The 25801-nt window shown below is 43.4% G+C and overlaps 1 protein-coding gene across 1 annotated transcript in view; it reads right to left on the minus strand.

The window, feature by feature from the left end:
* Nucleotides 1-25801, minus strand: part of CALN1 (calneuron 1) — a 469391-nt gene that overhangs the window by 169796 nt on the left and 273794 nt on the right. The window contains exon 4 of the mRNA XM_063092119.1: nt 3532-3644. Within this exon, the coding sequence (XP_062948189.1) occupies nt 3532-3644 (113 nt within the window). The remainder of the gene's footprint in view (nt 1-3531; nt 3645-25801) is intronic.

Here is a 25801-nt window from a genome sequence, read left to right on the forward strand (position 1 = left end):
TTCTTGCAGAATCACATCTGACTTCATCTTACCCTTGCAGTGTAGGCTGGAACACCGGGAAGGAGAGAACACTGGAAATAGATTTAATTAGAAGACAAGCCTAGTGCCTGGAAGAAACCAAAGCCTGGGGAAATGAAAGGCTGTGATAGCAGTTGGATCAGAAGTTAAAGCCCAGCTATAAAACCTCTACCTTTTGTGGTGGCCTCCAAATGACCCCCAGTGACCCCTGCCTCCTGGTATTCACCCGGAGGTTGTCCTCTCCCACAGTGCACACGATGGCCCATGTAACCAAGAGGACATTGCAGAAGGGATGGAGACTGGCTTCCAAAGTTGGGTCCTGCAGGTCATAAAAGGCACCGTAGCTTCTGCCCTGCACTCTCTTGGATCAATCACTTTGAGGGAAGCCAGCTGCTGCGTCCTGGGGACACTCAAGCAGCACTACAGAGAGGTCTGTGTGGTGAGGAACTGCAGCCTCCCGCCAGCTGCCAGCATCACCTTGCCAACCCTGTGACTGAGCCACCTGAAGCACATCCTCCAGCCCCAGTCAAGCCTTCGGATGATCATAACCTCAGAGAGCATCTTGCCTGCAATCCCATGAAAGACTCAGTGAAGATGCTTTCAAATTCCTGACCTACAGAAACTGTGTGAGACAGTAAGCATTTGCTGCTGTTTTCTGTCCCTAGGTTTTGGTGCAACATATTACGTAGCACAGATCAAGAATATATCTTTCCACATGTACCCTCATGTCTGTTTCCATGGGAAGCTGACTTTGTCTCTGGTCAGAAGCCTTAACAGAGTGTCTTAAAGAGGATGGTCTTCTCTTTTCCAGAAACCAATACTTCCTGATATCAACGCTGCCTGCCTGGATACCTAGAGGCAGAAAGCTGCCTTTCTGTCCTCTTTTTTACACTATCTTCCACTGCCATGGCCAAGTAAACAGACATACACGTACATGTGTGTGTGCTCACACATACACATACCTATATACACATGCACACACACACACGGCTTTCTCTTACACCTGAAAAACCACCCAAGCACTGGGAATATGAAATTGTTTCCAGGAAGGACCAGATGATCTGAATGTTTAAATGCCATTCTTTCATGCTGTCTCTGAGTGGCAGGCAGTGGCGGAGGGAGGGCGGGGGGTGCAGGGGAGCTGACTGCTGAGAATTGATAGATGTTTCTGTCCTCCCTTGCTAGTCACACAACTTGAACCGGGTGGGCACCCACAGGAGGGGAACGCCACGGCTGCAAGTCTGTGCGATCGTCTAAAGATTTCGGGATGGACTTTCCCTCTGTTCTCTTCCTCCCCACGCCCACCCCCTCATCTTATTGCTCTGGGTGAGGACAGTCTTTAGCAAGATAAAGGCACAGAGACTTTGTGAGCATAATAGCATGCCTGAATCATGCGAGAGGCAGTTGACATGTGTAAGAGGAGTATCTCCTTGGTGTGTAGATGGTCTCGCTGTGACACACCTGCAAGACAGGAGGCCTCTGCTTGAGGTGCAGATTAAGTACCCACAGCTCCTTCACTCCAGGATGGGGGCCAGGAAGAAGGCTGGAGCTTGGGAGGCCTTGGAGCATTCCCCAGGGAGAGCGGGCACTGAGTTTGGAGGAGAGGAGGAAAGCATTGAGGGGACAGAGGGAGGACCCAGAAGGAGGGGTCAGGGAGGCCCAGGCAGCCCACAGGGACTGAAAGACGGCCAGATGGGAGACAATGTTTCTCCGTTGTCTTAACTCTGCGCTCACTTCTTGTTTCTTATGTCTGTCCTTCTAGGTGTCCAGGCGCAATTGAAGGGCTACATGAGCAGTGAGTCACTCACCACATGGTGAGTGGGGGCCCGGGGACCCTCCTGCTCCTCACGTCTGACCAGCACCTGCAGAGTGCAGCTGCAAGGCCCCGGGTGTCCTCATCCTGGTTGGCGCGGTTTCCCGCCGTGAGCTCATTCTGCCTGTGACTCACTCATCGGTGCCCATGAACCCCAGGGCTGGGCTCAGCCCCGACTGACCTCGGCCGTGCGTGAACCTCCTCCTCCTCCTGGTTGTCTGACCTTCCCTCACCCTCGGCCCTCCAATTTAGAATTCACTGTGCAGACGCCTCTGTCGCCCTGTGATCCTAGTCCTGTCAACCACAGCAAGTTGGGAACTCTGGAGTCAGCTTTGCCTCTCCTCTTTGCTCAGGCCCTAAATCGATACTGCAGGGGGTCCCAAGGGCTCTCCCTGCATACTGTGTCCTGGTGACTGTCGGTGGCTTTCCAGCATCCATAGTCCCCACCCCTTCTCAAACTCTGATGGTGACAGGCCTGGAACGCCCTCTGTTCCTCGTTTGCCCTTAATCCCACCCATATTTCAATGTTCAAGGCAAGTACCCATCCCCTAAAGCCTTGTTTGACCCTACAAGACTATATTTTCCTCCTTTCTAGAACTTCTATTCATTCTATTGAAACAGAAAAAGTTATTGAGGGCCTGCTGTGTCAATGTGCTAGGGGCTGAGGGCTACAGCACTGAGGTCCTGGCTTCAAGGAGATTGAGGTCTAGCAATCATCACACTAATTCATCCCGTCTTCGTTCTCTGTTAATTGTTTCCCCAGCCAAACTCTTAACTAGCCGGGTCTGAGTCTTAAATGCCTTTTGTAAAACCCACAATGACTGAGAGATTCCAGAGCACATAAGTTCTTACTTGCTGGCTATGTGCAAATGGGAACCAGCAAAAGACTAGAGAGACAAGTCAACTGCAATCCTTATCTTAGTTAGAGAAATAAATTTGGTGAAGAAAAAAAAAAAAAAGGAAAACACATCGTTAAAGACACCAAGCTGTGTTTGAATGGTGTTTTACATGTCTCATCAGTTATTCGATTCAACTTGATAACTTGTTGGACTCAAATTTTTAAAATAATGATTGATAACCCAGTCCCCAAATTCCACAATCAGGAAGTAATAGACACATTTTAAGATTAGATAAAAATGATCTAGTAGCACTTAAATAATTAGAATGCAGATATTTGGAATTCCCGAAGAGATTTTGCAAGATAGAAACAGGAGCTAATGAGAAGCACTGAATACGCTCTCTTAGACAGAACCATTCTGCCCTTTTAAGGGCGAGAGTATGTACAGGATCAAACACCTGAGACAGCCATACCCTCCTCTCAGCAAGGATCACCCGGAACCTGGACCAGCGACAAAACGGGCTCAGATAATGCCAATGTGACCTTTTTAAGCATCCCCAGGAAAAAGACTTTTGTGAATCAGCCGTGGAGGAATCTCATTTCTGTAAAATGCAGAATCTTTGCTCTAAGGGAAAAGTGGGGAGATATTTCACTCCTCCAAACCTTAATGAGTATAGTTTTGATTCTTTGTTCAGAGGATCTCATACGGACCTCAACCTAACATCCAATCCAAGGAATGTGTGCCACTTCAGCCCAGAAGAGATCTTCATGCACTGAACAGACGCTCAAGAATTCAGAGTCAAAAGTTAGTCCCAGACACATGTTTGCCATCAAACTTAATCTTAAAAGAATTCTTACTCACCTGCCAGAATATGCTATCTATTGTGTTTCCAAGGAAACCATCGCGACCTTCTGAAGACACCAGTTTGGGACCAAGAATAGTCATGAATTCATCAAAATCCACCTGGCCGTCCCCTGGAAGGAGAAGATATGAATGTGAGTGGAAAAGCAGCTGAACTTGACCTACTGTCCTCACTGCAGTAAACATCTCTGTGCTTTTCTCCTCTGCATGACCTCTATCAATGAAGAAGAGCTGGCAGCTTTACAAAAAATTGTGTCACATTCTTAAAACACCAAAGTAGCACAAGAAACTGGCAATTATTAGTACATCCTATACCACATATTCCTAACCATTGTCAGTATTTCTACCTAAGTGCCCACCCAACACCTCCCACTTAGTATGGCCACACCTCAGCCCTGCTCCCCTTCAACCTCAAACGCCCAGCCAAACGTGCCAGAAGAGGCATCTGCACCCTTGTTACCCCCACACAAATTTTGTCATCGGGTCTTGTCGATTTTACCTGTTAAATACCTGTGGTGTCCTAACAAGGAAAGCTAGTCCAGTGCTTAGTCCCCTTTCCAAAAGCTGTGCTGGGACAGTGCTTCCAAGAACTAAAGCTCCTAGTTAGGATAATAATGCTGCAAGTCATCTGGCTTTCTGCCCTCACACTGTTACCTCCATGTGCTCTTCCATACTTTCAGAGTTTACTTTCCCCAAAGGAAATCCGAGCACACTTTATAAACTTTAATGACATCTTTGACTGAAAATGGGGAAACCACCTCAGCGTAGCACTGATCTCTCTCTTTGGCACCATTTTGCCCCAACATTTGCATACGATGCCATGCTCTTCCACAGCTCCATGCCTTTGCACATGCATCTCCTCTGATGGGATGCCTGTCCCCACTTGGCTACCTGGCCAACACCATCTTGCTCTCTAAGGTGGAGCTGAAATGTCACGTGCTTTTTGTTTTCTTCCTGACCCCTCCTCATCTCACTAGGCAGAGTTGGTCAGACTTTCTTCTGTTTGTCCTGCTAACTTTATGTGCATCTATTACAGAACTTGTCACCTGGTATCCTCATCACTGATCTGCACTCCTGTCTCCACCTGGATTATACGTTCTGCAAGGTCAAGATCCAGTCTGCAAAGTCTGTGTGTATTCCTCATCATGGTAGGCACTCAGTATGTACTTGCTTGTTCTTAATTTGTTCATTTCAGCATCTCTCAGATCTTTCATGCTACAGCTGATACTAACCAAAAGGTGAACTTCAGCCAAATAACAAACACAAGTGAACCTTCACAGCTTTGCTTGAGCCTCAGTGAGTCATTAGTGTGGCATTCTGTGCCCTTGGAACTGCTCCAGAGGGCACTTCCACCGAGAGCTCAGTGCATCCTTATTTTGGCCTCAGCCAGTGAAGACAGCCAGGTGTCTGCACATCAGAGTTTGCCTAAGTGCAGGCGCGTAAATCAATCCACTTTCCCAGTGCATTCACCTTGAAAGAACATTCGTTCAATATCTATTCCAAAAAGCCAAGCAGATGTCATCATCAAGTTGTCAGTAATTCAGAACAGATAGTCCAGGAACAGATCCCAGCGTAGAGGAAACTTCCTAGAGGATTGCGGCAAGTCAGTGGGAAAGGAAAGAATTAGCCACCAAACGGGGTGGGGCAGTCAGAGGACTACCAAGAGGAAATGGATTCGTCTCTCACCATTCAACAAGATAAAGAAGATAAAGGGAGCAGGAATTTCACCCTCACTGGTAATCATGTGAACGCTACTTCAAGCAGCAATGCTTACCATCCTGCAGGTCAAATTAGCAAAAAGAATACCACCCCAAGCTGGCAGAGATACAGAGAGACGGGTTCTCTCATACATTCCTGTATACTTGTCCTGGATCTCAGCTGGCAGTACCTACCAAGATGCCATAAAATGCTGGTTCCTTTTGATCTAATAAATCACTTTTTTAAAAGGCAAAAGATTTATACGATCCAAAGAGAAACCAGTGTATGTAAGAAGAAAACAAAACAAGGAACTGATCTTGAATGAGGAACACGATGTCTGCCCAGACAGTCATACAGTACCTGTGAAGGTGAAAAATGGAAAACCGGAGGGAGAGGAAAGTGGCCCAGTCTTCCTAGCACCTGACACCTCTGAGAGCTGACTCCACATGGCCCTGAGTCTCAAACAGGCTCGCTTACTGTATATGTGCGTCAGCCCTGTCACTCCAAGTCATCACCACAAGTCACAGCGGGGGCTGGATGGCCAAAAATGTCTCAGACCAGCATATGCATGCTCCATAGAGACAGTATCACCCCCAGCAGGGCAAAAATGGATCTTTAGGGGACAAGAAAATATTAGATATTACAATGGCTTGTGGGTCTTCTAGGGCCCTAGTATATAAACAGATATAAATATATCGGTGCTATTAAAATTTCATGTGAGTACAGGAGCTAGGGAGATGCATGTCTTAAAAGGCTCCGAGGAGTGGCGGGGGTGGGGGACAGCTGGCTATTAAAAAAGTAAAATAAAAAGGTAAGAAGCAAAAGGTTGAGAAACTCTAGACAAGTAGATGTCCCAAGTGCTATGGTCCTTCTCTCCTAGGCAATTCCCCTGGAATGCTGGTCTATGAGCAGCAGGCATCATCCTGACAGTCTGTCACCACCGCAAAATGTGACAGTTCATAAAGGCTTAGAAGCTCACAGACATGGGTCATTTTTACAAAGATTTCATGAGATCTTACCTAACACATGTACACCAGGCGGGGTCACCCAAGCTTCCAGTCATGGTGTGGTGGGCACCGTTCTCTTCTGTTTGGGAGCCTCATGGGGGAACGGCCCACAGGACGTGGACCCACCTCTCTGAAACCTCCCCCAGGATGAGGGAGCGTGAGAGTGTGGAACTAGGCATTTCGGGGTCCTCACGGGGCTCTGGGCCAAGTCATCACGGCACCAGGCAGTGCTCACAGATGGTGCACTTGGCTGAGAAGCACTAACCCAAAGCTGACAAGCAGAAATGAAGTTTCAGAGAAAAATGTTGGCCCCGGTGAAGGGAGCCACTCATTTACTATTCAAAATGCTCAGCCAGAGAGGAAGTGCTTGCGGAGGGGTGCTCAGGATCCTGGGGGGGCGCCCACCATGGCACGGCGGTGCACATGACTTGGCAGAAGAGGTCTAGAGCATGGAAGGATTTGCTTCTAGCAATTTAGGAGAGGACTTTTGGAAGCCCAGATATTTACCAGTCAAAATATCATTTCCCCTGGGATACTGTGATTTATACTAAGAAATACGTGTTTGATCTTCATCCCTGTTTCCTGGAACACAGCACGTGAAACCTTTGCCATTTCCCAAATGGAAGGGATGCTGGGAGCACCTTTTGTTCTAATATTTGGCCTCTGACCTGGTTCCTGACGAAGAGTTCCTCAATCCTTTGGAATTTCCTGGGTGACAGGGGTGTCCTTGCTCTATGAGGTGACTCCTTGTGAGCTGTAGCTGGGCCTGGTCCCAGAAAGACCAAGCCAATGATTAGAAGCTTGGAACATTCAGACCCACTCCCCGTCCTCTGGGGAGGGCAGAGGAGCTGCAGACTGAGTTAATAACCGATCAAGACTGTGTGATGAAGCCTCCATAAAAATCCCTGAAGTATGGGTGCAGAGAGCTTCAGGTGGGCGAGCGCATAGAGGTGGTGGGAGCATGGTGGGCCCAGAGAGGGCACGGAAGCTCCACAGCCCTTCCCCACACCTTGCCTATGCACCTCTCCCATCTGGCTGTTCCTGAGTTGCATCCTTTTACAATAAACAGGTAATGTTAAGTAAAGTGCTCTCCTGAGCTCTATATTCTCTGAGCTCACATTCTCTAGCAAATGACTGAACTCAAGGAGGGGACCTCCAATTTATGGTCAGTGGCACAGGGGACAACCTGGACTTCCAACTAGTGTCTGAAGTGGGGGCATTCTTGTGGGCTCTTAACCTGTGGGATCTAATGCTAACTCCAGGTGGACAGTAACGGAACTGAATTGAATTGTAGAACACCCAGTCAGTGTTCACAGAGAACTGGGGAACTGCTTGGTGAGGGAGAAAAACCCACACTTCGGTGACCAGAAGTATTGAGTGTTGTGAGAATATCTGGAAAACAGTTTTCCGTTCCCATGTGCTCCCTTTTAACTCTCACTGAGCTAAGGGAGAGTCCTCCAGGTCCACAGTTGGGGAATGAGGAGGGCCCCCCCCCATCTCTCCCTCCCTCAGGACGTTTCTCAGATCTGGTCCCCGAATGAGTGAGGATCTTCAGTACACAAAGACTCCTCCTAATATAAGGTTTGACGCCAGCCCTACTGGCAGTATGTAGTTTACGTTTGGATTTAGAAAGAAAAAGGACTCTTCGGCACATCCTAGTTTAACAAATGGCATGAGAATACCCCCAAAGTTACCAACCCTGTTCCCAGAAGTCTAACTCCCACATCCTCACTCCTTCACCCCAGACGTCCCAGGGGACTGAGACAAGCAGAATCCCAGAGGTGGGTCTCAATCTAAAAACCACCCCAGACTGAGGCAAGGTTTGGTAAGTCTGACGATGATGATAATACCTAACATTTACTGAGCACTGACAATGTGGTCAGTGGTCATTGTTTAAAGAGATATCCAAGTACTAATTCATTTAAGTCTTCTAGCAGCCCATTTCACAGATAAAAAAACTGAGGCTCAGAGAGGTTGAGCCACTTGCAGAAGCTTGCACAAGGAGCAGAGGCCGGATTCCAACCCCTGGCCTCAGGAGCCAGTCACTGATAGGGTCTGTCTGGAACACTCTCCCCTGATCGCAGCATTCTTTAGCAGGAAGTGCTGCGGCTGCCTGGTACACAGAGGCAAAATGAAATCTAAATTGCTCTCTGTGGTTGAACTGTTAGGTCTCAGGTCAGCCACTAAAGTCTTTCTTAATCATTTAACAGAGTAATAATAAGTAATGGACAATACTTATTTAACACTTGCTATGTGCCAGGCACCGAGCTCAGGGCTTTACACAATGAGAAAACTTAGGCAAGAGGAGGTTGACAGTAACTAGATCAAGACCATGCAGCTAGCGTGTGACAGAGCAGGGGCTTGGCTCAGAACCCCTGATATTAACCCCACACTGCACTGCCTCCCTTCTGTGTGAGAGACCCCAGTACTGAGTCCTGGCATAGGTTCCTCTTTCTTTCTAACGTTTGACAGTAATAATGTGTTTCCCTAACTGGGCATTTAGTGGGAAATTGGGAGAGATGGCCTGCAGGACCTTTAAAGCAAATGAGAATTACCTAAAACCAGCTGCTCCCCAAATTGCCACTTTGTCCCCAGTCAGGGTCTCAGTAATTCTCCATGGATGGTCAATTCCCAGAGGACCCAGGTCTTTCACGTAGCACCCTCCACGCATCTGAACCTCTTCTACCAAAAAATAATTGGTCTGATGAACGAGGCCTGTCCAGCCCCAGCAGGGTCACGTGAAACTACCATTACGGATCCTCGTGCACCCAAAGACAAAGGTGGACATCTTCCCAGATCTGCCAGCTTTTGTGGAACAGGGAAGTATTCTAAATGCAAAAACTTTATTTGGTTAAATAAAACAAAACAGTGAATCCTGAGTGAGTAAGTAACTGCAGAACGAAAGAATGGATTCACTCCTAGCGGACGTCACTTTCTCTTCTCCAGTTTCCAAATATCCTGATCCACTTAGCGAGAAGTACAGAAAGCCGTCCTGCAAAGGACTGCGTCTTGTTGCTTCCCACAGCTATGTGAGTCAAAGTAATGAACTTGAACTGGGGCAGGAAGCTGCGGGAGGCCCGGACTGCACGACATTCATTAAGACCAGCCAGCTGAAACTTTCACAAAGATGTGAAATAATCACAAAAATCATTGCAAAATACGAGGAAGGAAAGACTACACAGAAAAAGTTGGTGCACTTTGAAGGTAACAAGGAGACCGAAGAAAAAATGTCCCTCTGAGGCTCCATTCAGATCAGTTCACTAAGTCCCAAAAGCACACCTAAGAAAGGCCAGGTGAGTGGGCCACACCCAGGGGGCAATAGAGAGATGCTTAGGCACCAGCTGAGCCCCCTGGCAGTGACCCTGAAGCACTGTGGGAAGCAGGACAAAGGTGGAGTGCAGGCTCCAGAGAGGTCATGCCCAGTGGCTCTGCAGCGAGCCTTTAAAGGAGGGTAGGAGTGGCTGAGCGAGGACAAGGACACCAGAAAGGGTGGAGGATGCCTGTGAGCAGGAGCAGTCTCCCTGCAGGCTGGAGGGAGAACTCCTGCAGGAAGAGAGCAGGTGACACAGGCCCAGGACCACTGGGTGGGCTGCAGGCTTGTCCTGGATGCAGAGTCAGTGGGAAGTGTCCAAGCCTGAGCTGCAAGCACCAGCACCGTGCCTGCCAGAGATCGAGCTGGTGACAGTGTGCAGGCTGGAATGCAGGGGCAGAGCTGGCCCCAGGAGGGAGTCTTAGGTAAGGTGACAGAAAGAAGGGCCAGGGTAGAGGAAGGGGGTGGGGAGGGCTGCGACCAGGGGAAGGGGATTCCAGATGGAACTGACTGGAAGGGCGGGAAGGGAAAAAGTGACTCTGAGGGTTTGAGTGGTGACACTGCATGGGCGTGGGGCTAATTAGGAACAACAGAGGAGTCAGCAGGAGGACATGTGTGGGAAACACTAGTTTTGAGTTACCAGCAGGATAGGGGAGGGTGGGTGTTGGGGAAGGCTAACAGCTAAAAATGTGGGTTCAAAAGTCTTCAGGATCTATGGAAAGATCTCTAAGATCTTCAAGATAGATTCTCAAATGAAAAAAGCAAGTGTAGAATTGTATTAAAAGTATGCTACAATCTGGTTTAAAAAGGGGGTCAAGGAAAATATATGTTCCTATTTGCTTGCATAAATATTTTCATTAAAATAGCTATAGGTATGTCGCCCCGTGCTCCAAAACCTAATAACAGTGTTTTACTCATGGGCATGTCTGGGAAGGAAGGACACAGGAATGGGAGAGAGTCTTCTTGCAATAATTTTTTCCTTTTTTTGTTTTTTTTACTGTGGTAAAACGTATATAACATAAAAATTTACTATCTTAAACATTTTTAAGCATACAGTTCAGTGTTTTTTTCGTTTGTTTGTTTTAGGTGGCTGGCTGGTACGGGGATATGAATCTGTGACCTTGGTGTTATAAGGCTGTGCTCTGACCAACTGAGCTAACAGGCCAGCCCTAATTCAAGGGTATTAAATACATCCTAATGTTGTACAATCATATTGTGAAACCGAAACTCTGCACCCATTTAAATAATGCCCCATTCCCCATCCCCCAGCCCCTAGCCACCATCATTCTACTTTCTGTCTCTATGAATCTGACTACTCTAAATATTGCATAAAAGTAGCATCACACAGTATTTGTCTTTTTGTGACTGGCTTATTTCACTTAGCATAATGCCCTTCAGGGTTCATCCACGTTGTAACATGTGTCTGAATAAGTCTAGCGATCTGACATACAACACAAGGACCACAGGTGACAAAATTGTACTGTACGTGGAATTCATGCTAAAAGAATAGATTTTAGCTGGTCTTGCCACATAAAACGGAGCAACTACGTGAGATGATGAACATGTTAATTTGCTTCACTACAGTAAGATTTTTACTATCTATATACATCCCATAACATCATGTTGTACACCTTAAGTACACACAAAAAGATTTTTTAAAATAAAATAAATAAAATAGAAAGTGAAAAAAACAAATACCCTAAAAATCTTCCTTCCTTTTTAAGGCTGAATAATATTCCACTGTGTGCACTCCACATTTTGCTCAGCCATTCATCCACTGGCGGACACTTGGGTTGCTTCCACATTTCAGCCATTGTGAATCATCTGCCATGAAGGCTGGTGTGCAAATATCTCTTCAAGTCCCTGCTTTCAATTCCTTTGGGTTTATACCCAGAAGTGGAATTGCTGGGTCATAAGGTAGTTTTATTTTTAACTTTTTGAGGGTTCACTGTACTGTTTCTCTCAGCAGCTACACCATCTCACATTCCTACCAACAGCACACAATGGTTCCACTTATTCTACATCCATGCCAACACTTATTATTTTCCATTTGTTTGTTTGTTTTTGATACTACTCATCCTAATGGGTGTGAAGTGGTATCTCATTGTAGCGTCAATAGGCATTTCCCTAATGTCTGGTGACGTTAAACCATCTTTCATGTGCTTATTGGCCATTTGTATATCTTCTTTGCAGAAACGTCTATTCAAGTCCTTTGCCCATTTTTGAATTGGGTTCTTTGGTTTTTTGCTGTTAAGTTTTAGGAGTTCTCTACATATCCTGGGTATTAATCCCATATCACATATATGATTTGCAAATATTTTCTCTCATTCTATGAGTTTTTTATTCTGTTGACAGTGTCTTTTGATGCACAAAATTTTTTATTTTCATGAAGTCTAAGTTGTCTATTTTTTCTTTCGTTGCCTGTGCCTTTGGTATTATGTGTAAGATGTTATTGCCAAATCCAATGTCATAACGCTTTTGCCCTGTGTTTTATTCTAAGAATTTTGTAGTTTTAGGTTTTACATTTAGAGCTTCGATTCATTTTCAGTTAATTTGTGTGTATAGTATTCTGAAACTGTCTAACTTCATTCTTTAGTATGTGGGTATCCAGTCTTCCCTGAACCATTTGTTGAAAAGGCTGTCCTTTCCCATTGAATGGTCATGGCACTTTTGTCAAAAATCATTTGACCATACATGTGAGGATTTATTTCTGGGCTCCTTCTTCTATTCCATTGGTCTACATGTCTGTCTTTGTGACGGAACCACACTGTTTTTGATTGATGTAGACTTGTAGTAAGTTTTGAAATCAGGAAGTGTGAGTCCTCCAGCTTTGTTGTTTTTCAAGATTATTTTAGCTACTCAGGATCCTTTGAGATTCCATATGAATTTAAAGACAGGTTTTACTATTTTTGCCAAAAAATAAAATCACTGGGGTTTTGATAGGGATTGTGCTGAATCTGCAGATCACTTTGGATAGTGTAACATCTGAGCAAGGTTAAATCTTCCAACCCATGAATGTGGGATATGTCTCCATTTACTTATGCCTTCTTTAATTTCTTTCAGCAGTGTTTTGCAGTTTTCATTGCATAAGTCATTCCTTCCCTAGTTAATTCCTATGTATTTTATTCTTTTTGATACTATCATAATGAAATTGTTTTCTTAATTTCTTTTTCAGATTATCTGTTGTTAGTGTATGAAAATGTAATTCATTTTCTCTGTTGACTTTGTATCTTGCTACTTTGCAGAATTTATTTATTAGTTCTAATAGTTTTTTATGGAATTTTTAGGGTTTTCTGCCTATAAAATCTTATCATCTGTAAACAGAGAATTTTACTTGTTCTTATTCAATTGGGATGCCTTTTCTTTTTCTTGCCTAATTGCTCTGGCTAAAATTTCTAGTAATATGCTGGATAGAAGAAGAGAAAGCAGGCGTCCTTGTCTTGTTTCTGATCTTAGCAGAAAAGCTTTCAATCTTTCACTACTGACTGTGATGTTCACTGTGGGTTTTTCATATGCTGCTTTTATCACATTGAGGTAGTTTCCTTCTATTCCTAGTTTGTTGAGTGTTTTTATCATGAAAGGGTGTTACATTTTATCAAATGCTTTTTCTGCATCCACTGAGATGACCATGTAATTCTCCCCCCTTAATTCTGTTAATGTTCTGTATTACACTGACTGATTTCTATATTTTGAATCATTCTTGCATTCCAGAAATAAGTCCCACTTGGTCATGGTATACAATTTTAATATGCTGTGGAATTCAGTTTGCTGGTATGTTGTTAAGGATTTTTGCATCAGTATTCATAAGGATATTGATCTATAGTTTTCTTTCCTTGTAGAGTCTTTGCCTGGCTTCGTTGTCAAGGTAATGCTGGTTTCTAAGAATCAGTTAGGAAGTATCCCCTCCTATTCGTTTTTTGGAAATTTTTGACAAGGACTGCTGTCAGTTCTCCTTCAAATGCTTTCTTTGTGCCCTATACATTTTGGAATGTTATGTTATGGTTTCATTTTGATTTGTCTCTAAGTATTTTCTAACTTGTCATGTGATTTTTTCTTTGATCTGTTGGTTGCTTAAGGGTATGTTGTTTAATTTCCATAAATTTGTGAATTTCCCAGTTTTTCTTCTGTTATTAATTTCTAATTTCATCCTCAAGTAGATACTTGATACCCGTCTTTTTAAATCTATGGAGACTTAGTTCATTGTCTAACATATGGTCTATCCTGAAAAGTCCCATGTGCAATTGAGAAGAGTGTGTGTGCTGCACATGTCTTCTAGTTCTAGTGCTGTTCAACTCCTCTGTCTCCTTACTCATCTTCTGTCTGGTTGTTTTACCCATTTTGAAAGTAAATAGATGTCTCCAATTATTATTGTAAAATTGTGTATTTCTCCCTTCATTGCTGTCAGTTTTCGCGCCACATATTTTGATGGTCTCTCATTAAGTGCATAAATGTTTGTAATTGCTATATCTTCTTGCTCTACTGAACTTTTTATTAATATATAATGCCCTTCTTCATTTGTTGTAACCTTTTTTGTTTAATGTCCATTTTGTCTGACATTAGTACAGTCACTCTGCTTTTCTTTTGTTACCACAGCATTCCCCCTTATCCACGGACCCCCAGTGAATGCCTGAAACCCCAAGTAGTACTGAGCCCTAGATGTACTGTTTCTTCCTATACATACCTACTTAAGATAAAGTTTAATTCATAAATTAGGCAAAGTAAGAGGTTAATAACCATAACTAATAATAATATAGAACAATTTTAACACTATACTGTAATAAAAGTTACATGAATATGGTCTGTAATAAAAGTTATGTGAATATGGTCTTACTATTTTGGACCACAGTTGACTGCAAGTAACTGAAAATGTGGATAAGTGGGGACTACCATATATACAGTCATTCTTCATCATCCTCGGGGGATTGGATCTAGGACACCCCTCCCCAACCCCGGGCAGATACCCAAATCTGAGGATGCTCAAGTCCCTGATATAAGATGATGCAGTATTTGCATATAATCTATGCACATCCTCCCACACAGTTTAAATCATCTCTAGATTATACATAACACATAATACAATGTGAATGCTATGTAAATAGTTGTTATACTGTATTGTTTTTATTTGTATTATTTTTATTGCTGGGTTATTATTTTTATTGTTTTTTTATCCAAATAATTTTGATCCATGGTTGGTTGAATCCACGGATACAGAACCTGAGAACATGGAGGGCTGACTGTACTATTTTTTTCTATACACACCTATGATAAAGTTTAAATTAATAAGATTAAGTTAATCTGGCGCAACACATTGCTGTCAGTTGGGACGTGTTTCTATCCACTTCTTCCACCCACTAATTTCATTTCTGTTCCATCTGAACTAAGCGCTTATCACATACTGTAGCCGTCACTGTTGCAGTTTGAGATGTGACAGCCAAACTATATTTTTTTCTTTCTTCACAATTTCACAGATAGAAGATTCATTCTTACCATGGGTATTAGCATCCTCGGCATACAATTTTTTCCTTTCCATAGTAAGTACAGAACTTTCACCTTTTCACTTAAAGGAAGCACTTTCCAGCTTCTCTTTGACATATCCAGATGGCCAGCACCACTACCCATCAAGCAAAGCCATAGAAATGTATCGAAATCAACACCTCCACCCAGGGCAGGAAGAATTGATGGCTTCTCGTGGTTCAGTCCCTAATACAGATCCAGTGGCTACTGGTGGCACAACATAGGGTCTTCCTAGGTCTGAGATGCTTAAGTAACTGAGTGCCACACCACAGCTCTGCCTTTACTCTGAAAGAACTCACACAGTCTTGGCTTCCTCTGCTTCTGTTCCTGAACCTCTCCTAGTTCCTGAACTGTCCTCTCCCAGCCAGTGAAAGGAGAAAAGAGGCTCAGACAACCCAGAGCAGCACATCTGCCTGTAGCAGCCCAGTACCCCAGGAGGCCCGTTTCCCATGGGAGCTGAACAAAAGCACAGCATTTTTACGCATGTTATATAACCCAGAACAATGAAAATGGAAAAGATGCTTCTATTCACACTTTATATTAGACTGGGAAATGTTAGTTGACCATAGATAGCAGACTCAGACAATCAATGGGGCGTGGGGTGAAGGTGGGGGCTGCTGGAGGCAGGCACCTCCTGGTGCTCCCACGGTCACCCTTCCCTCTGTCCTCCAAAGAGCAGGATTGAATCGGAGAGGGTCAGCTCCCAGGATGTGTTAAACATTTCTGCTGAGAGCTGAAGCCTATTCCCTGGCTGTGTTTCTCATGTATGGGGTAGGTTCATCCAGGGTGGTCGGCTCAGAGTAAGCCTGGTCATGTTACCCCATCTTCTTTTCTGCATGGGGATGTGGAAGTAAGGCAGAGTATAAAGGGGCACTTGACTTCTCATTCCAACTGCTCCTATGCACACATCTCCCCCAGGGATCCTCAGAAAAGAGAAACCATCAGGGCAGGACAGAACCAGGCATCTCAACAGCATCAAACCCTGCAATAGGAGGTGCTCAGTCCCCCAGGATCTGGTTTCAGGGCACTCCCTGGGACTCAAGCTCAGCCCCTAAGTCCTGAGTTGCTGTGGCCTGTGGCATCCATTTTCAGTATGAGCATGTGGAAATTGAGACCACAGGGGCCAGCTCACTGGCCAACCATGCTCACTTAAAAGGAGATTACCTCTTGAATGACCTCACACTGGAGGCACTAGAGAGCACAGAATATATTTGAATATATTCCATGCATGTGATGGAATTTGACCAATGAGCATGTTCTCAAAGAGACCAACTGAGCATGTGCAAGGCTAGATTACATAACTGGGAACTACCCCTTAGCTGAATATTCATTAGATATCATGAATATGTATAGATAGCACATCTATAAAAGTGGAATCCTGGAAGGAGGGGCTGCTGCTCACTCTCCTAGAGCCAGCCTGCACTTCACCTGAGGTACGTATTGCTTTCTTTTCATATCAAACTTGCCTTTAGCAGGCTGCTGTTCACTCTAGAGCCAGCCTGAACTTTGTCCATGTGTATTTCTTATTTTTGTATTAAACTTGGTGGGGGCCTTGCTCAGTCCCTGGAGCGAGGCTGCACTCTCTCTGTGTGAAATCTGTACCTCTTATTCATTACATTAAACCTGTTCTCACTTTCTACTGTCACTCTGCCCTTGAGTTCTTTCCTGCGGTGGAGTCAAGAACCTGGTAAGAGGACAGGGTTGGGTTGAGGCCGATTGTTGGGCCTCCCAGACCCTCTCTGCCGTTATCAACCCCACCTTCTACTCCAACAGTTGCAAGGTATTTTCTCACCTTCAGAGAATAGTTTTGGCTTGAAATATGGTAGGGAATGAGCATATTTTGAGAAGATGGAGGCAATAGCTGATGAATAATCTGGACTTCAGGATTAAGAGGAATGAAGACGACAATTTCTAAGGTATCTTCTCTCAACTGCCCATTAAAGTACCCGCCAAATTAGGAAAGGACAAAAATTCACAGCAGTCTTAAAAGCTGAAAGGACAGACATCCTCCACTTGAACAAACCCAGGGAAGCGTGTACAAAGCACAGCTGCAGCGAAGCAGACAGTGTCTGTGCAGGCTGTGCTCTCAGAGGCACCTGCCGGGAAGCGTCAGGAAGAGGTGTGAATAGCACACACCGTCTGCCCAAGCTCGGAGACCCAGGCTCTGCAAAACCTTGACACCCAGGCAACCAGCTCCTAACCATGTGTGCTTGGGTTGCTAGAAGTCCAGCATCTTGTCCCCCTTGTCGTCACCCTTTTCCTCTCCCTTCCTGGAGCCCCTCTTTCCACCTGCAGCTGTAGGCATAACCCCAGCAGAGAGCACGGGCAGCGGTTCCAGTATCAGCCAGTCATGTGCACAGTGAGGGCTGCAGGATCCAGCCTCCTTCCGTGTAGTGCTCTAACCAGGGTGGAGACTGCAGGAACCCAGGCACAATATGTGTTGGGAGCTAGTGTTTTTTAAAATACTGCTCCTTGATCATGGGTCTAACCATTAATTCTTCTGAATTGGCAAAAATCAAACTCTGTCTGGCATGTTTTACTTAATACTTACTGAATATCAGAAATGACACTAGGAACCCCACAACTGGAATATTCTGAAACCCAGGTGAGAAGAAAAGGTGGTCAATGACACCCATACCTGCTGATGGTGGCCCACTTGGGACCCATGGTCTCCATGCTAAGAACTGAAAACTAGAGGAAAAATAGGGCTCCTCCAAAAGACAAGAGAAGCATTACCCTGAATACTTGAAGAAAAAGAAAAAATTAACTCCCCCAAACTATTCAGTACCAGAGTGAGAAGAAAGTTCAAGAAATACCTGCCTTGTGTTAGGTCCAGTAGACAAAAACAGCTCCACAAACGAGAGTCTGTACAGACATGGGACGATGAGGTGAGAAGACGCGAGGCTGGGACTTGAGGGGAAGGAAAAGGACCTGGCCTCATGAGCAGAAGAGGCCGGGACCCAGCCATGCACCAGCAACATCAAAGTCTGCTCGGGATCCACTGGCGGGAGACTGCAGTCTCTAATTCAAGTCAACACGTTTGCCCAAACCCATTACGTGGTAGCCGTTGTGTGAAGCCCTGGGGATATTGGAGTGAACAGAAAGGCCATCAGCCCTGTCCCCTGGGAAATCAGAGTTTATCTGGGAAGAGAGGCAGGCAAGGACTCAGAGCATGTCTGTTCTAAAGGGGGAAGTACCACGGAAGTTAAGAAGCAGGGAAATCAGGTGTTGTCTAGGATGGTCTCGGAGGTGACAACGGTGCTCAGAGCCTCCCTCACAGTGTGGAAAATATCAGGAGCATCACTCATACCTGCTCTTATTCATCTTTGTTCATTTCTAGTTTTGGGACTGTGTTATATCCTGCCTTGCTCACGCCTTGTATTCCCATTCTTTTTCATTTTAATGTTTTGGGTACGTATTATAAGGGCATATGATATGATAAATAAATAGCAGGAGAAACAGCAGCAGAGATATATTAATCGCCTCCAGCCCTAACTTACTCTAAACAAAGACAGAGGCAGGTGAGAGATGAAAGACAAAGACTGGAGAGTTGAATTTCACAAGGAAGAAAAACATGAGTATCTGAGAGGTATTCTCCGGTGCAATAACAAGACATTTTCCTGAGCTAAGAGAGAGAAGACTTTGAGGTACTATCAGTCAACAGCAGATCACATAGGAAAAAAGTAATGACAGCTATCATGGATTGTGATGGACCACAGGCCAGGCACAGTGGTGAGGTGCTTCACTTCCCACAACAATGAGAAGTAGATGACGACGTCTCCATTTCACCAGGGCATAAAGGAGGTTAGATGTTAGGTGATCTGTATAAGATCATGCACTAACTATAATAAGACCTGGATTTGAACCCTGGTTGATCCGGACTCTAAAACATTTGCTCTTTCCACTAGGTCATGTTGTCTTGCAAGATGATAACTTAAGCAATACAATTGCAATTACTAAATTATTAGCCGTTACCTAAATGCTGAGGCAAACAAAGACTACACCTCTTAGAACATTCCTGAAACAATTATAAATATAGGATTATATGCTAGACCCCCAAGAAAACATCAACTAAGTCTTCAAAGAAGAAATTAGCAGGCCACATTCTCCTACTCAGACCCAAAGAAACTCGGGCTTAATAGTAAACATTTAAGCCAAAGTCCCTACCTAAATCACTCTGATATTGAAAACACTCTTCTGATCAATGAAATACAAGATAGTTAATTTTAAATAAAAAGACAAGAACATTACATGCCTCAGATATGCAGGTATTAATGAAAGTTGCCCTCAGAAGTAAATTAAAAGCGTTAAAAATAATTTCTTTATTTTAAAAGACTGGGAAAAAAAGAAAGAAAACATTCAAGGAAAAATCAGGGATAATAATGTCATTAGAGTAAGGACAGAATTAGTTAACTGGGAAATACACAAATAGATGTGGTAACCATTATATCAAAAAAAGAGAATTCTTTGAAAAAACTAAAAAAAAAAGATATATAAATGACTGGCAAATGTAATCCAGAAAGATTCAAATAAAATTACAACTGAGAAAAGCCACATAGCAACAAATAAGACTAGATAATAATAACAAAATACTTTGTGTAACTGAAAGCAAAGTGAATACATTTTTAAAATCTTTGTCAAACTAGTGATTTTATTGAAAAAAGATAATTTATCAGTATTGATTTAAGAAAAGGTAGGAAAAGAATGGAATAAGATTTTAAAAACTGAGAAGCAATTTTTAAAAAATACCTGAAAATCTTCTCAAATCAGGAAAAATTACATCTGAGTTGTTTTTTTTTAAATTTTGTTGAGAAGTAAACATTCCCCATGTTATATAAACTGTTCCAGGATGAAGAAAAAGAGGAAAAGTCAAAATAACTCTGATACCAAAATACACAAAAGTAAAACACATCTCACATGCAAAAATCCTAAAGTAGAAACTGGAAAATCTAATTTAAAATATATTAAAAGCACAGCCTACCACGGCCAAGTGTAGATTATTCCAGGACTTGAGTACAATTTAATATCAGAAAAAGAAATTATATAATAAATCAAACCAATAGATACAATAAAAAAAAAATGGTGATCTCTGTGAAGTTGCAAAGGAGCTGGGTAACATGCTTGCATAAGATTTTTTCAGGACTTTTTAAAACTCGGAAAAGAAGAATCCTTCCTTAACAGAGTAAGAGTGATCTGTCTCAAGGCCACCGCACATGTCCTCACGCACGGGAGGAATTCCTGTCAAAATAAGCAATACCCCAAGGATGCTTGCAATCATTTTTATTCAATGTAGTTCTCAGTGTTCTGGCCAAAATTATGACTTGAAATACTAGTAAGATATATGACTGCAGGAGTGGAGAAGACAAGGTTATCACTGCTCAGAGGACATCTGATTGTCCATCTAGAGAAAAAGAAATGACTCAGTTATACTTCTGCAGCATTTAGTAGCAGGGGCTAGGTGCCAGACAAATATTTAAAAAATCAATTTCTCATGAGGCAGCAATAACCATTTAGAAAATTTAACAGAAAGAAGAGCTGGGGGGCCATGAACACGCGGCGGCCCCCAACTCGCTCTCCCCTCTGCCTCTGGCAAGGCCCCTCGGCCGGGACACAGCCAGCACTGGCAGGTCTCTGGAGAGAAGGGACAGAGGGTCTGCCCTTCCCCCAGGGCTGGCAGAAGGGGGATGCCTCACCTGTGAGCCTGCGGGGCCCCCTGAGAAAGGGCCCCAGCTGCTCACTGAGGCAGGCACTGTGGGAAGCAATGGTGTCAACCTCCCTGATTCCCACCACCTGGAGAAACTCTGCCCTGAGGTTCGTGTTGCCCCGCTCGTGAGGGGAACAAGTGTGCGTTACAGCATGGAAGACCCTACTCATTGGTTTGCCTCTACCCAGAGGCCCTGACCGACAAGGGAGGAGGAGAGAAAACCACAGGCAGGAAGAGATGACAACACACTTGGGGATGCAGGGACAAGATGGGGTGACCGAACTGAGCCTCTGGGGCACTTGGCTGCCCCCAAACTGCAACCGAAGTAAGGAAGAAGACCCTGATCAGAAGTTAGAGGGAGAAAGAAGAAAGAAAAGGAGTATGAGCACTCAAGGAAAGGGATTAGCATGCACCAGACTCTCAGGAGCTGCAGAGTGGGATTCTGAAACGTGCGCACTTGCAGGCACTCTTCAATAGTGGCTCTGAGTGCTGGGAACTGAGGCAGCCGCCTGGAGACACCACACAGGACAGAGCCGCACAGATGGAGATGGGAGGCACAGGCCCACACTCCTGGAGGCTGGACCCCTGAGGCCTGACCTGGGAAGGACAGGATTCCAAAGAGAGAGCAGAAGAGCACATGGAGGAGAAATGCTCTCAGGACAGCTAACACTTACCGAGCATTTTCTATCTGCCAGGCATCGTGCTCGGAATTGCACGAACTTACTCACCAAATCCGCACAGCACACTAACAGGGTGGTCTACTGTTTCATATCCTAAGTCAGAAGGTGGAAACTGGGAGAGGGTATGCCTGCTGTGTGCTGGCCAGGCCTAGGTGGGAGGGGTTGGAACGCAGGGGTCTAACTCCAGGGTCCCTGATTTAACCACAAAGCCAGTAATGATTGATCCATAGTGACTAAACAAATAATGGGGGGAAAAAAGACACCATGCAAGGAAAAAAAACCCTCTAATTCATAATCACAAAGAAGGGACGAAATAACCAGGAATAAACATAAAAATGATATTTAGTACCCATATGAAGAAACCTACACAACTTTAGTGAGATATCTTTAAAGCCTTTAGAGAAAACAGAAAATAATACCGTGCTTCCTGGTGGAAGAATTATTGTAAAGACGTTAATTATTCCCAAATTAATTGATATGTTTAATGCAATCCCAATAAAAACCTTATGGAGTTTTTTGGGAAGATTTCCCAATAATTCTTAAAGTCATTTGGAAGAATGAGCAGGCAAGAAAAGCTTTAACGATAATTAAGAACTAATGCTATATGTAATAATGAAATGTGCTATAAAACTACCATAATGAAAAAAGTACTAGTGGAAGAATTGTTAGGAGATAAATAATACAGGACAGTTCAGAAATAAGCCCTAGTAAATATAGATAATAAACCAGAAATAATTGAACAGGAAGAAAAAAGGGTTACTTGACAAATGGTGCTGAGGAGATAGGTTAAGAATTTGGAAGGAAAAATCAATTTTACTCCTCACTTTGTACTTTACTCTAAAAAAATACAAATAAAATGAGGGAAAAATAAATAAGACAAGGGAAAACATTTCTAAGGTTAAAATCAATAAAAGAAAAACAGAACAGGAAAGATTCATAGACTCGATCACATACTCTATCAGAGACCAAATCAAATATTTAGCAATAATCTAGGAAAACTATGCAGGGAACATAGCAAGGCAGTAACATTCTCCAAATACAAAGGAACTCATTAAAAGATAAACACTGAAGGACGTGGACAGATGATTCACAAAGGAAAAACACAAATGTTAACCATGTGGAAAATATTCAACTTCAATAATATGGAAATAAATGCAAATTAAAGCAATAATAAGATAGCGTTTTCCACATCCCCAGTACGCAGAGATTTTATTTTTAAGTGAGAAAACTGCGTGTGCGCCGTTCATGGAGCCTTCCCATTCCAATGGGAACAGGTGCTGGCACAGCCTTTCTGGATACTAACTTGGCAATGCTGTTTAGTTAAAAAGTTCCTTTTTAATGTTCTTTTCCTTTGATTCAGTAATTCCTTTTCTGGCATCTGTCCTAAGGAAGTGATCAAAAATTTGGACAAAGATCTCTGCACCTCGTTATCATAGCATTATTTATAACAATGAAAAATGGAAAAGAATAAAGAATGTAAATGAGAAATTAAAAATCAATCTACAACCCAGAGATAGCATTTGCACATTTCTTCCCATTTTCTTCTAAGCAAATCAATTAAAATAATTAAAAAATTAAATTAAAATCAAAATAATTAAAATCAAATTCTCCTGTCCTTTTTACTGATATTCTATTGTGAACATTCCTCATGTTATTAAAACTCTTCACAACAAAATTGGTCATATAACACCTTACAGAAAGCCATGGTTTTCTCAAACGGTCCTCTACTTTCAGATGGTCTGTTTCTATAACAGCATGTAACAAGAACGCAGCTAAATCTCGATGATGTCCTTTGTGGAACAAGTACCGCAGCTTTCCAAGTTGTACAGAAGTGAGAGGTCACTTGGCACCAATCCACACTATACAGAATGTTATATAATCAAATCCAGATCCTTTCACGCAAAATTAGCATTGCATAGAAAATTGCTCTTCTGGGGCTCCACCGCTACTATACCACATATTTAAAAAATCACAGCACATTAAATATCTATATATGCTGCGAGTCTTTTCCAAATGAGACCCTGGGTGGTAGGTTCAATTGTTCCTCCTCCTGAAATCATTAGCTCACTTGAGTACAAAGTAGGAGGAAACACTGTGTGGTGGCAGCTGGGGGCTGCAGGAGGCTGAGAAAACACGCAATCTTCAGATGCACAACCCATGGGCATCTCCATAACTGTGTCCACATACCAGGCAGAGGGCCACAGCTGCAGGACTTTGGAAGGTGGTAACTTCTGAACTGAAATAGTTGAGGAAAATAACTTCACAAAATTCCCTATAAAAAAACATGCCTTTGCCTCACACATATCACAGGCACTGGGCACACTGAGATAAAATGTCATACAAAGGAAAAGGGATTTGTAGAGGCAGCTATGTATGGCATTCTGCATTAAAAAAACAAAAGTTGAAAATAAACAACTCCTGGAACTGTCTGGCTCTAAAACCTAGCTGTTGACAGGGAGAAGTGTAATCATTTTGACATGTTTCCATTCATAGGAGATTCAAGATTTTAAATTTGGACTGAAACCTAAATGGTATGCTTCCTTGATTGTGAATATCCAATTTCATTAATATTTTCAAACTAAGACTTTAGAAGTCAATTAAACAGTTTAAACAAATTGTTGGTAGATATGCAGAATTAAGTTTTTTCAAATTATCTCTTTAAAAAATCTTTATCAAGGAAAATGAATGAACCACTCTTAAGAGTGCCATCCAATCTGTGGTCTTCTTACTGAGGTCAGAGGAATGTCTTCCTCCTGACACTTACCTGCTTCTTCTTGAGCGATACCGTTGTGTACAGGAGCAACACTCAAGTGATACCCCTGGGATGAAGATTTCTCAAAAACACAAGCCAAGAAAACATGGACGGACCAAACCAAACCCTGACATCCCTAGTAATTATGGAGTTCCCACCTTGATTCTTGCCGTGACCAAATTTTCCTGAAAAGAAAAACCAGTAAGTCAGTACTTTAAGCTAAATTTAAAGGAAACCATTTGGAATTTAGTTTACTTTGAAATCTTATTATAAGCACAATATTTTCAAAAAGAAATTAAAGTACAGTAGAGTCCAGAACTTAGCTATCAAGGTTGAGAAGATTGTTAACTATGGGCCCAAGTGTTCAGAGTGTACCAATCATGAAGGACCCAATGACAGATGACAGTCGGTACCCCTGTTTCTGATGAGTCCTTGTGGAATTCACTCAGTATTTTATAGACCCTCCCCACCAATTCGCCATAATAGCTCAGATATAGTGACCTCATTTATGATAGAACATTCAGTTAACCACTTAGGCTCAGGAAAATGTCTGTGAAAACTTTCCAAGAGTTTCTGGTTATGAGTCAATCCTTCACCCTGTTTCTTCTACTGAATTCAGCCATGAAGCCTGCATAGAATGCATGCAGCAGCTACCTGAGGATTCTGAGAAGTAAGTAGTAGCAGGCAGATTGGAGAAGTAGAGCTGAATTTGAAGAACCACCAAATAGCAAAGAGTTTATGATATTGTTTCCTCTAGAGTCCCCAGTCTGCATGCAATGTAGCATGACACCTGGCCATGGGCACTGGATGGATGGTGAGAACTCAGGAAACCTGTAGTTCTGGCTTGAGGGGCAAGAAGGGGGTCAGCGAATGTTCAGAGAGAGTGGGGGAAATGCTTAATGTCCTGTCATTTCTCCACTCCCTCGTGCACCACCCATGGGAACCTATAGGTGCCTATGAGCTCTGAGAAGAACATTCCCCTCTGATCGGAGGAACCCTTGTCTCAAGGAGGGACAGACCCTTGATGTTTTTGTTCTTTTTCTGTTTTTTTGTCGCTTGGACCGAGAAGGTGATAGAGCCACGGAAAATGGGCAGAAGAATGAGACAAATAAGGCCTCAGCTTGCTTGCTGTAGGAATGAACTGGAAAGTATCAGGGGGATCTTGCAGAGTGAAGAGCTTAGAAAGTGACCCCACATTATTGTCTATGAAACCCTGGGCTCACCCAAAAGATGCTCATGACTGAGTCTGTATGCCATAGACTTTGAAAACTAGAAAACAGGATAGACCACCGCACAGCTCCCAGAATGGCCCACGAATGGTGCACAAGCAGAACAGAGCTGAATAGCACTGCAAAGGCTCAAAAACTGAACAGACATTGCAGCTACAACCCAAAGAAAGCTGGTAAAGACTTGCAACCAACATCCAACCAAGTCACCTCCCTGCTTAAACAAAAGTACCAACATTCTCTGTAGGATTTAAAGAAGGCCCAGAGTCTCATAACATAATATTCAAGATGTCCAGAGTATAACACAAAATCACTCAGCATATAAAAATCCAGGAAAATCTCAATCTGCATAAGAAAACACAATCAACAGATGCCAACG

This window comes from Cynocephalus volans, chromosome 3 (genome assembly GCF_027409185.1).
Source record: "Cynocephalus volans isolate mCynVol1 chromosome 3, mCynVol1.pri, whole genome shotgun sequence".
NCBI classification, from domain to species: domain Eukaryota; kingdom Metazoa; phylum Chordata; class Mammalia; order Dermoptera; family Cynocephalidae; genus Cynocephalus; species Cynocephalus volans.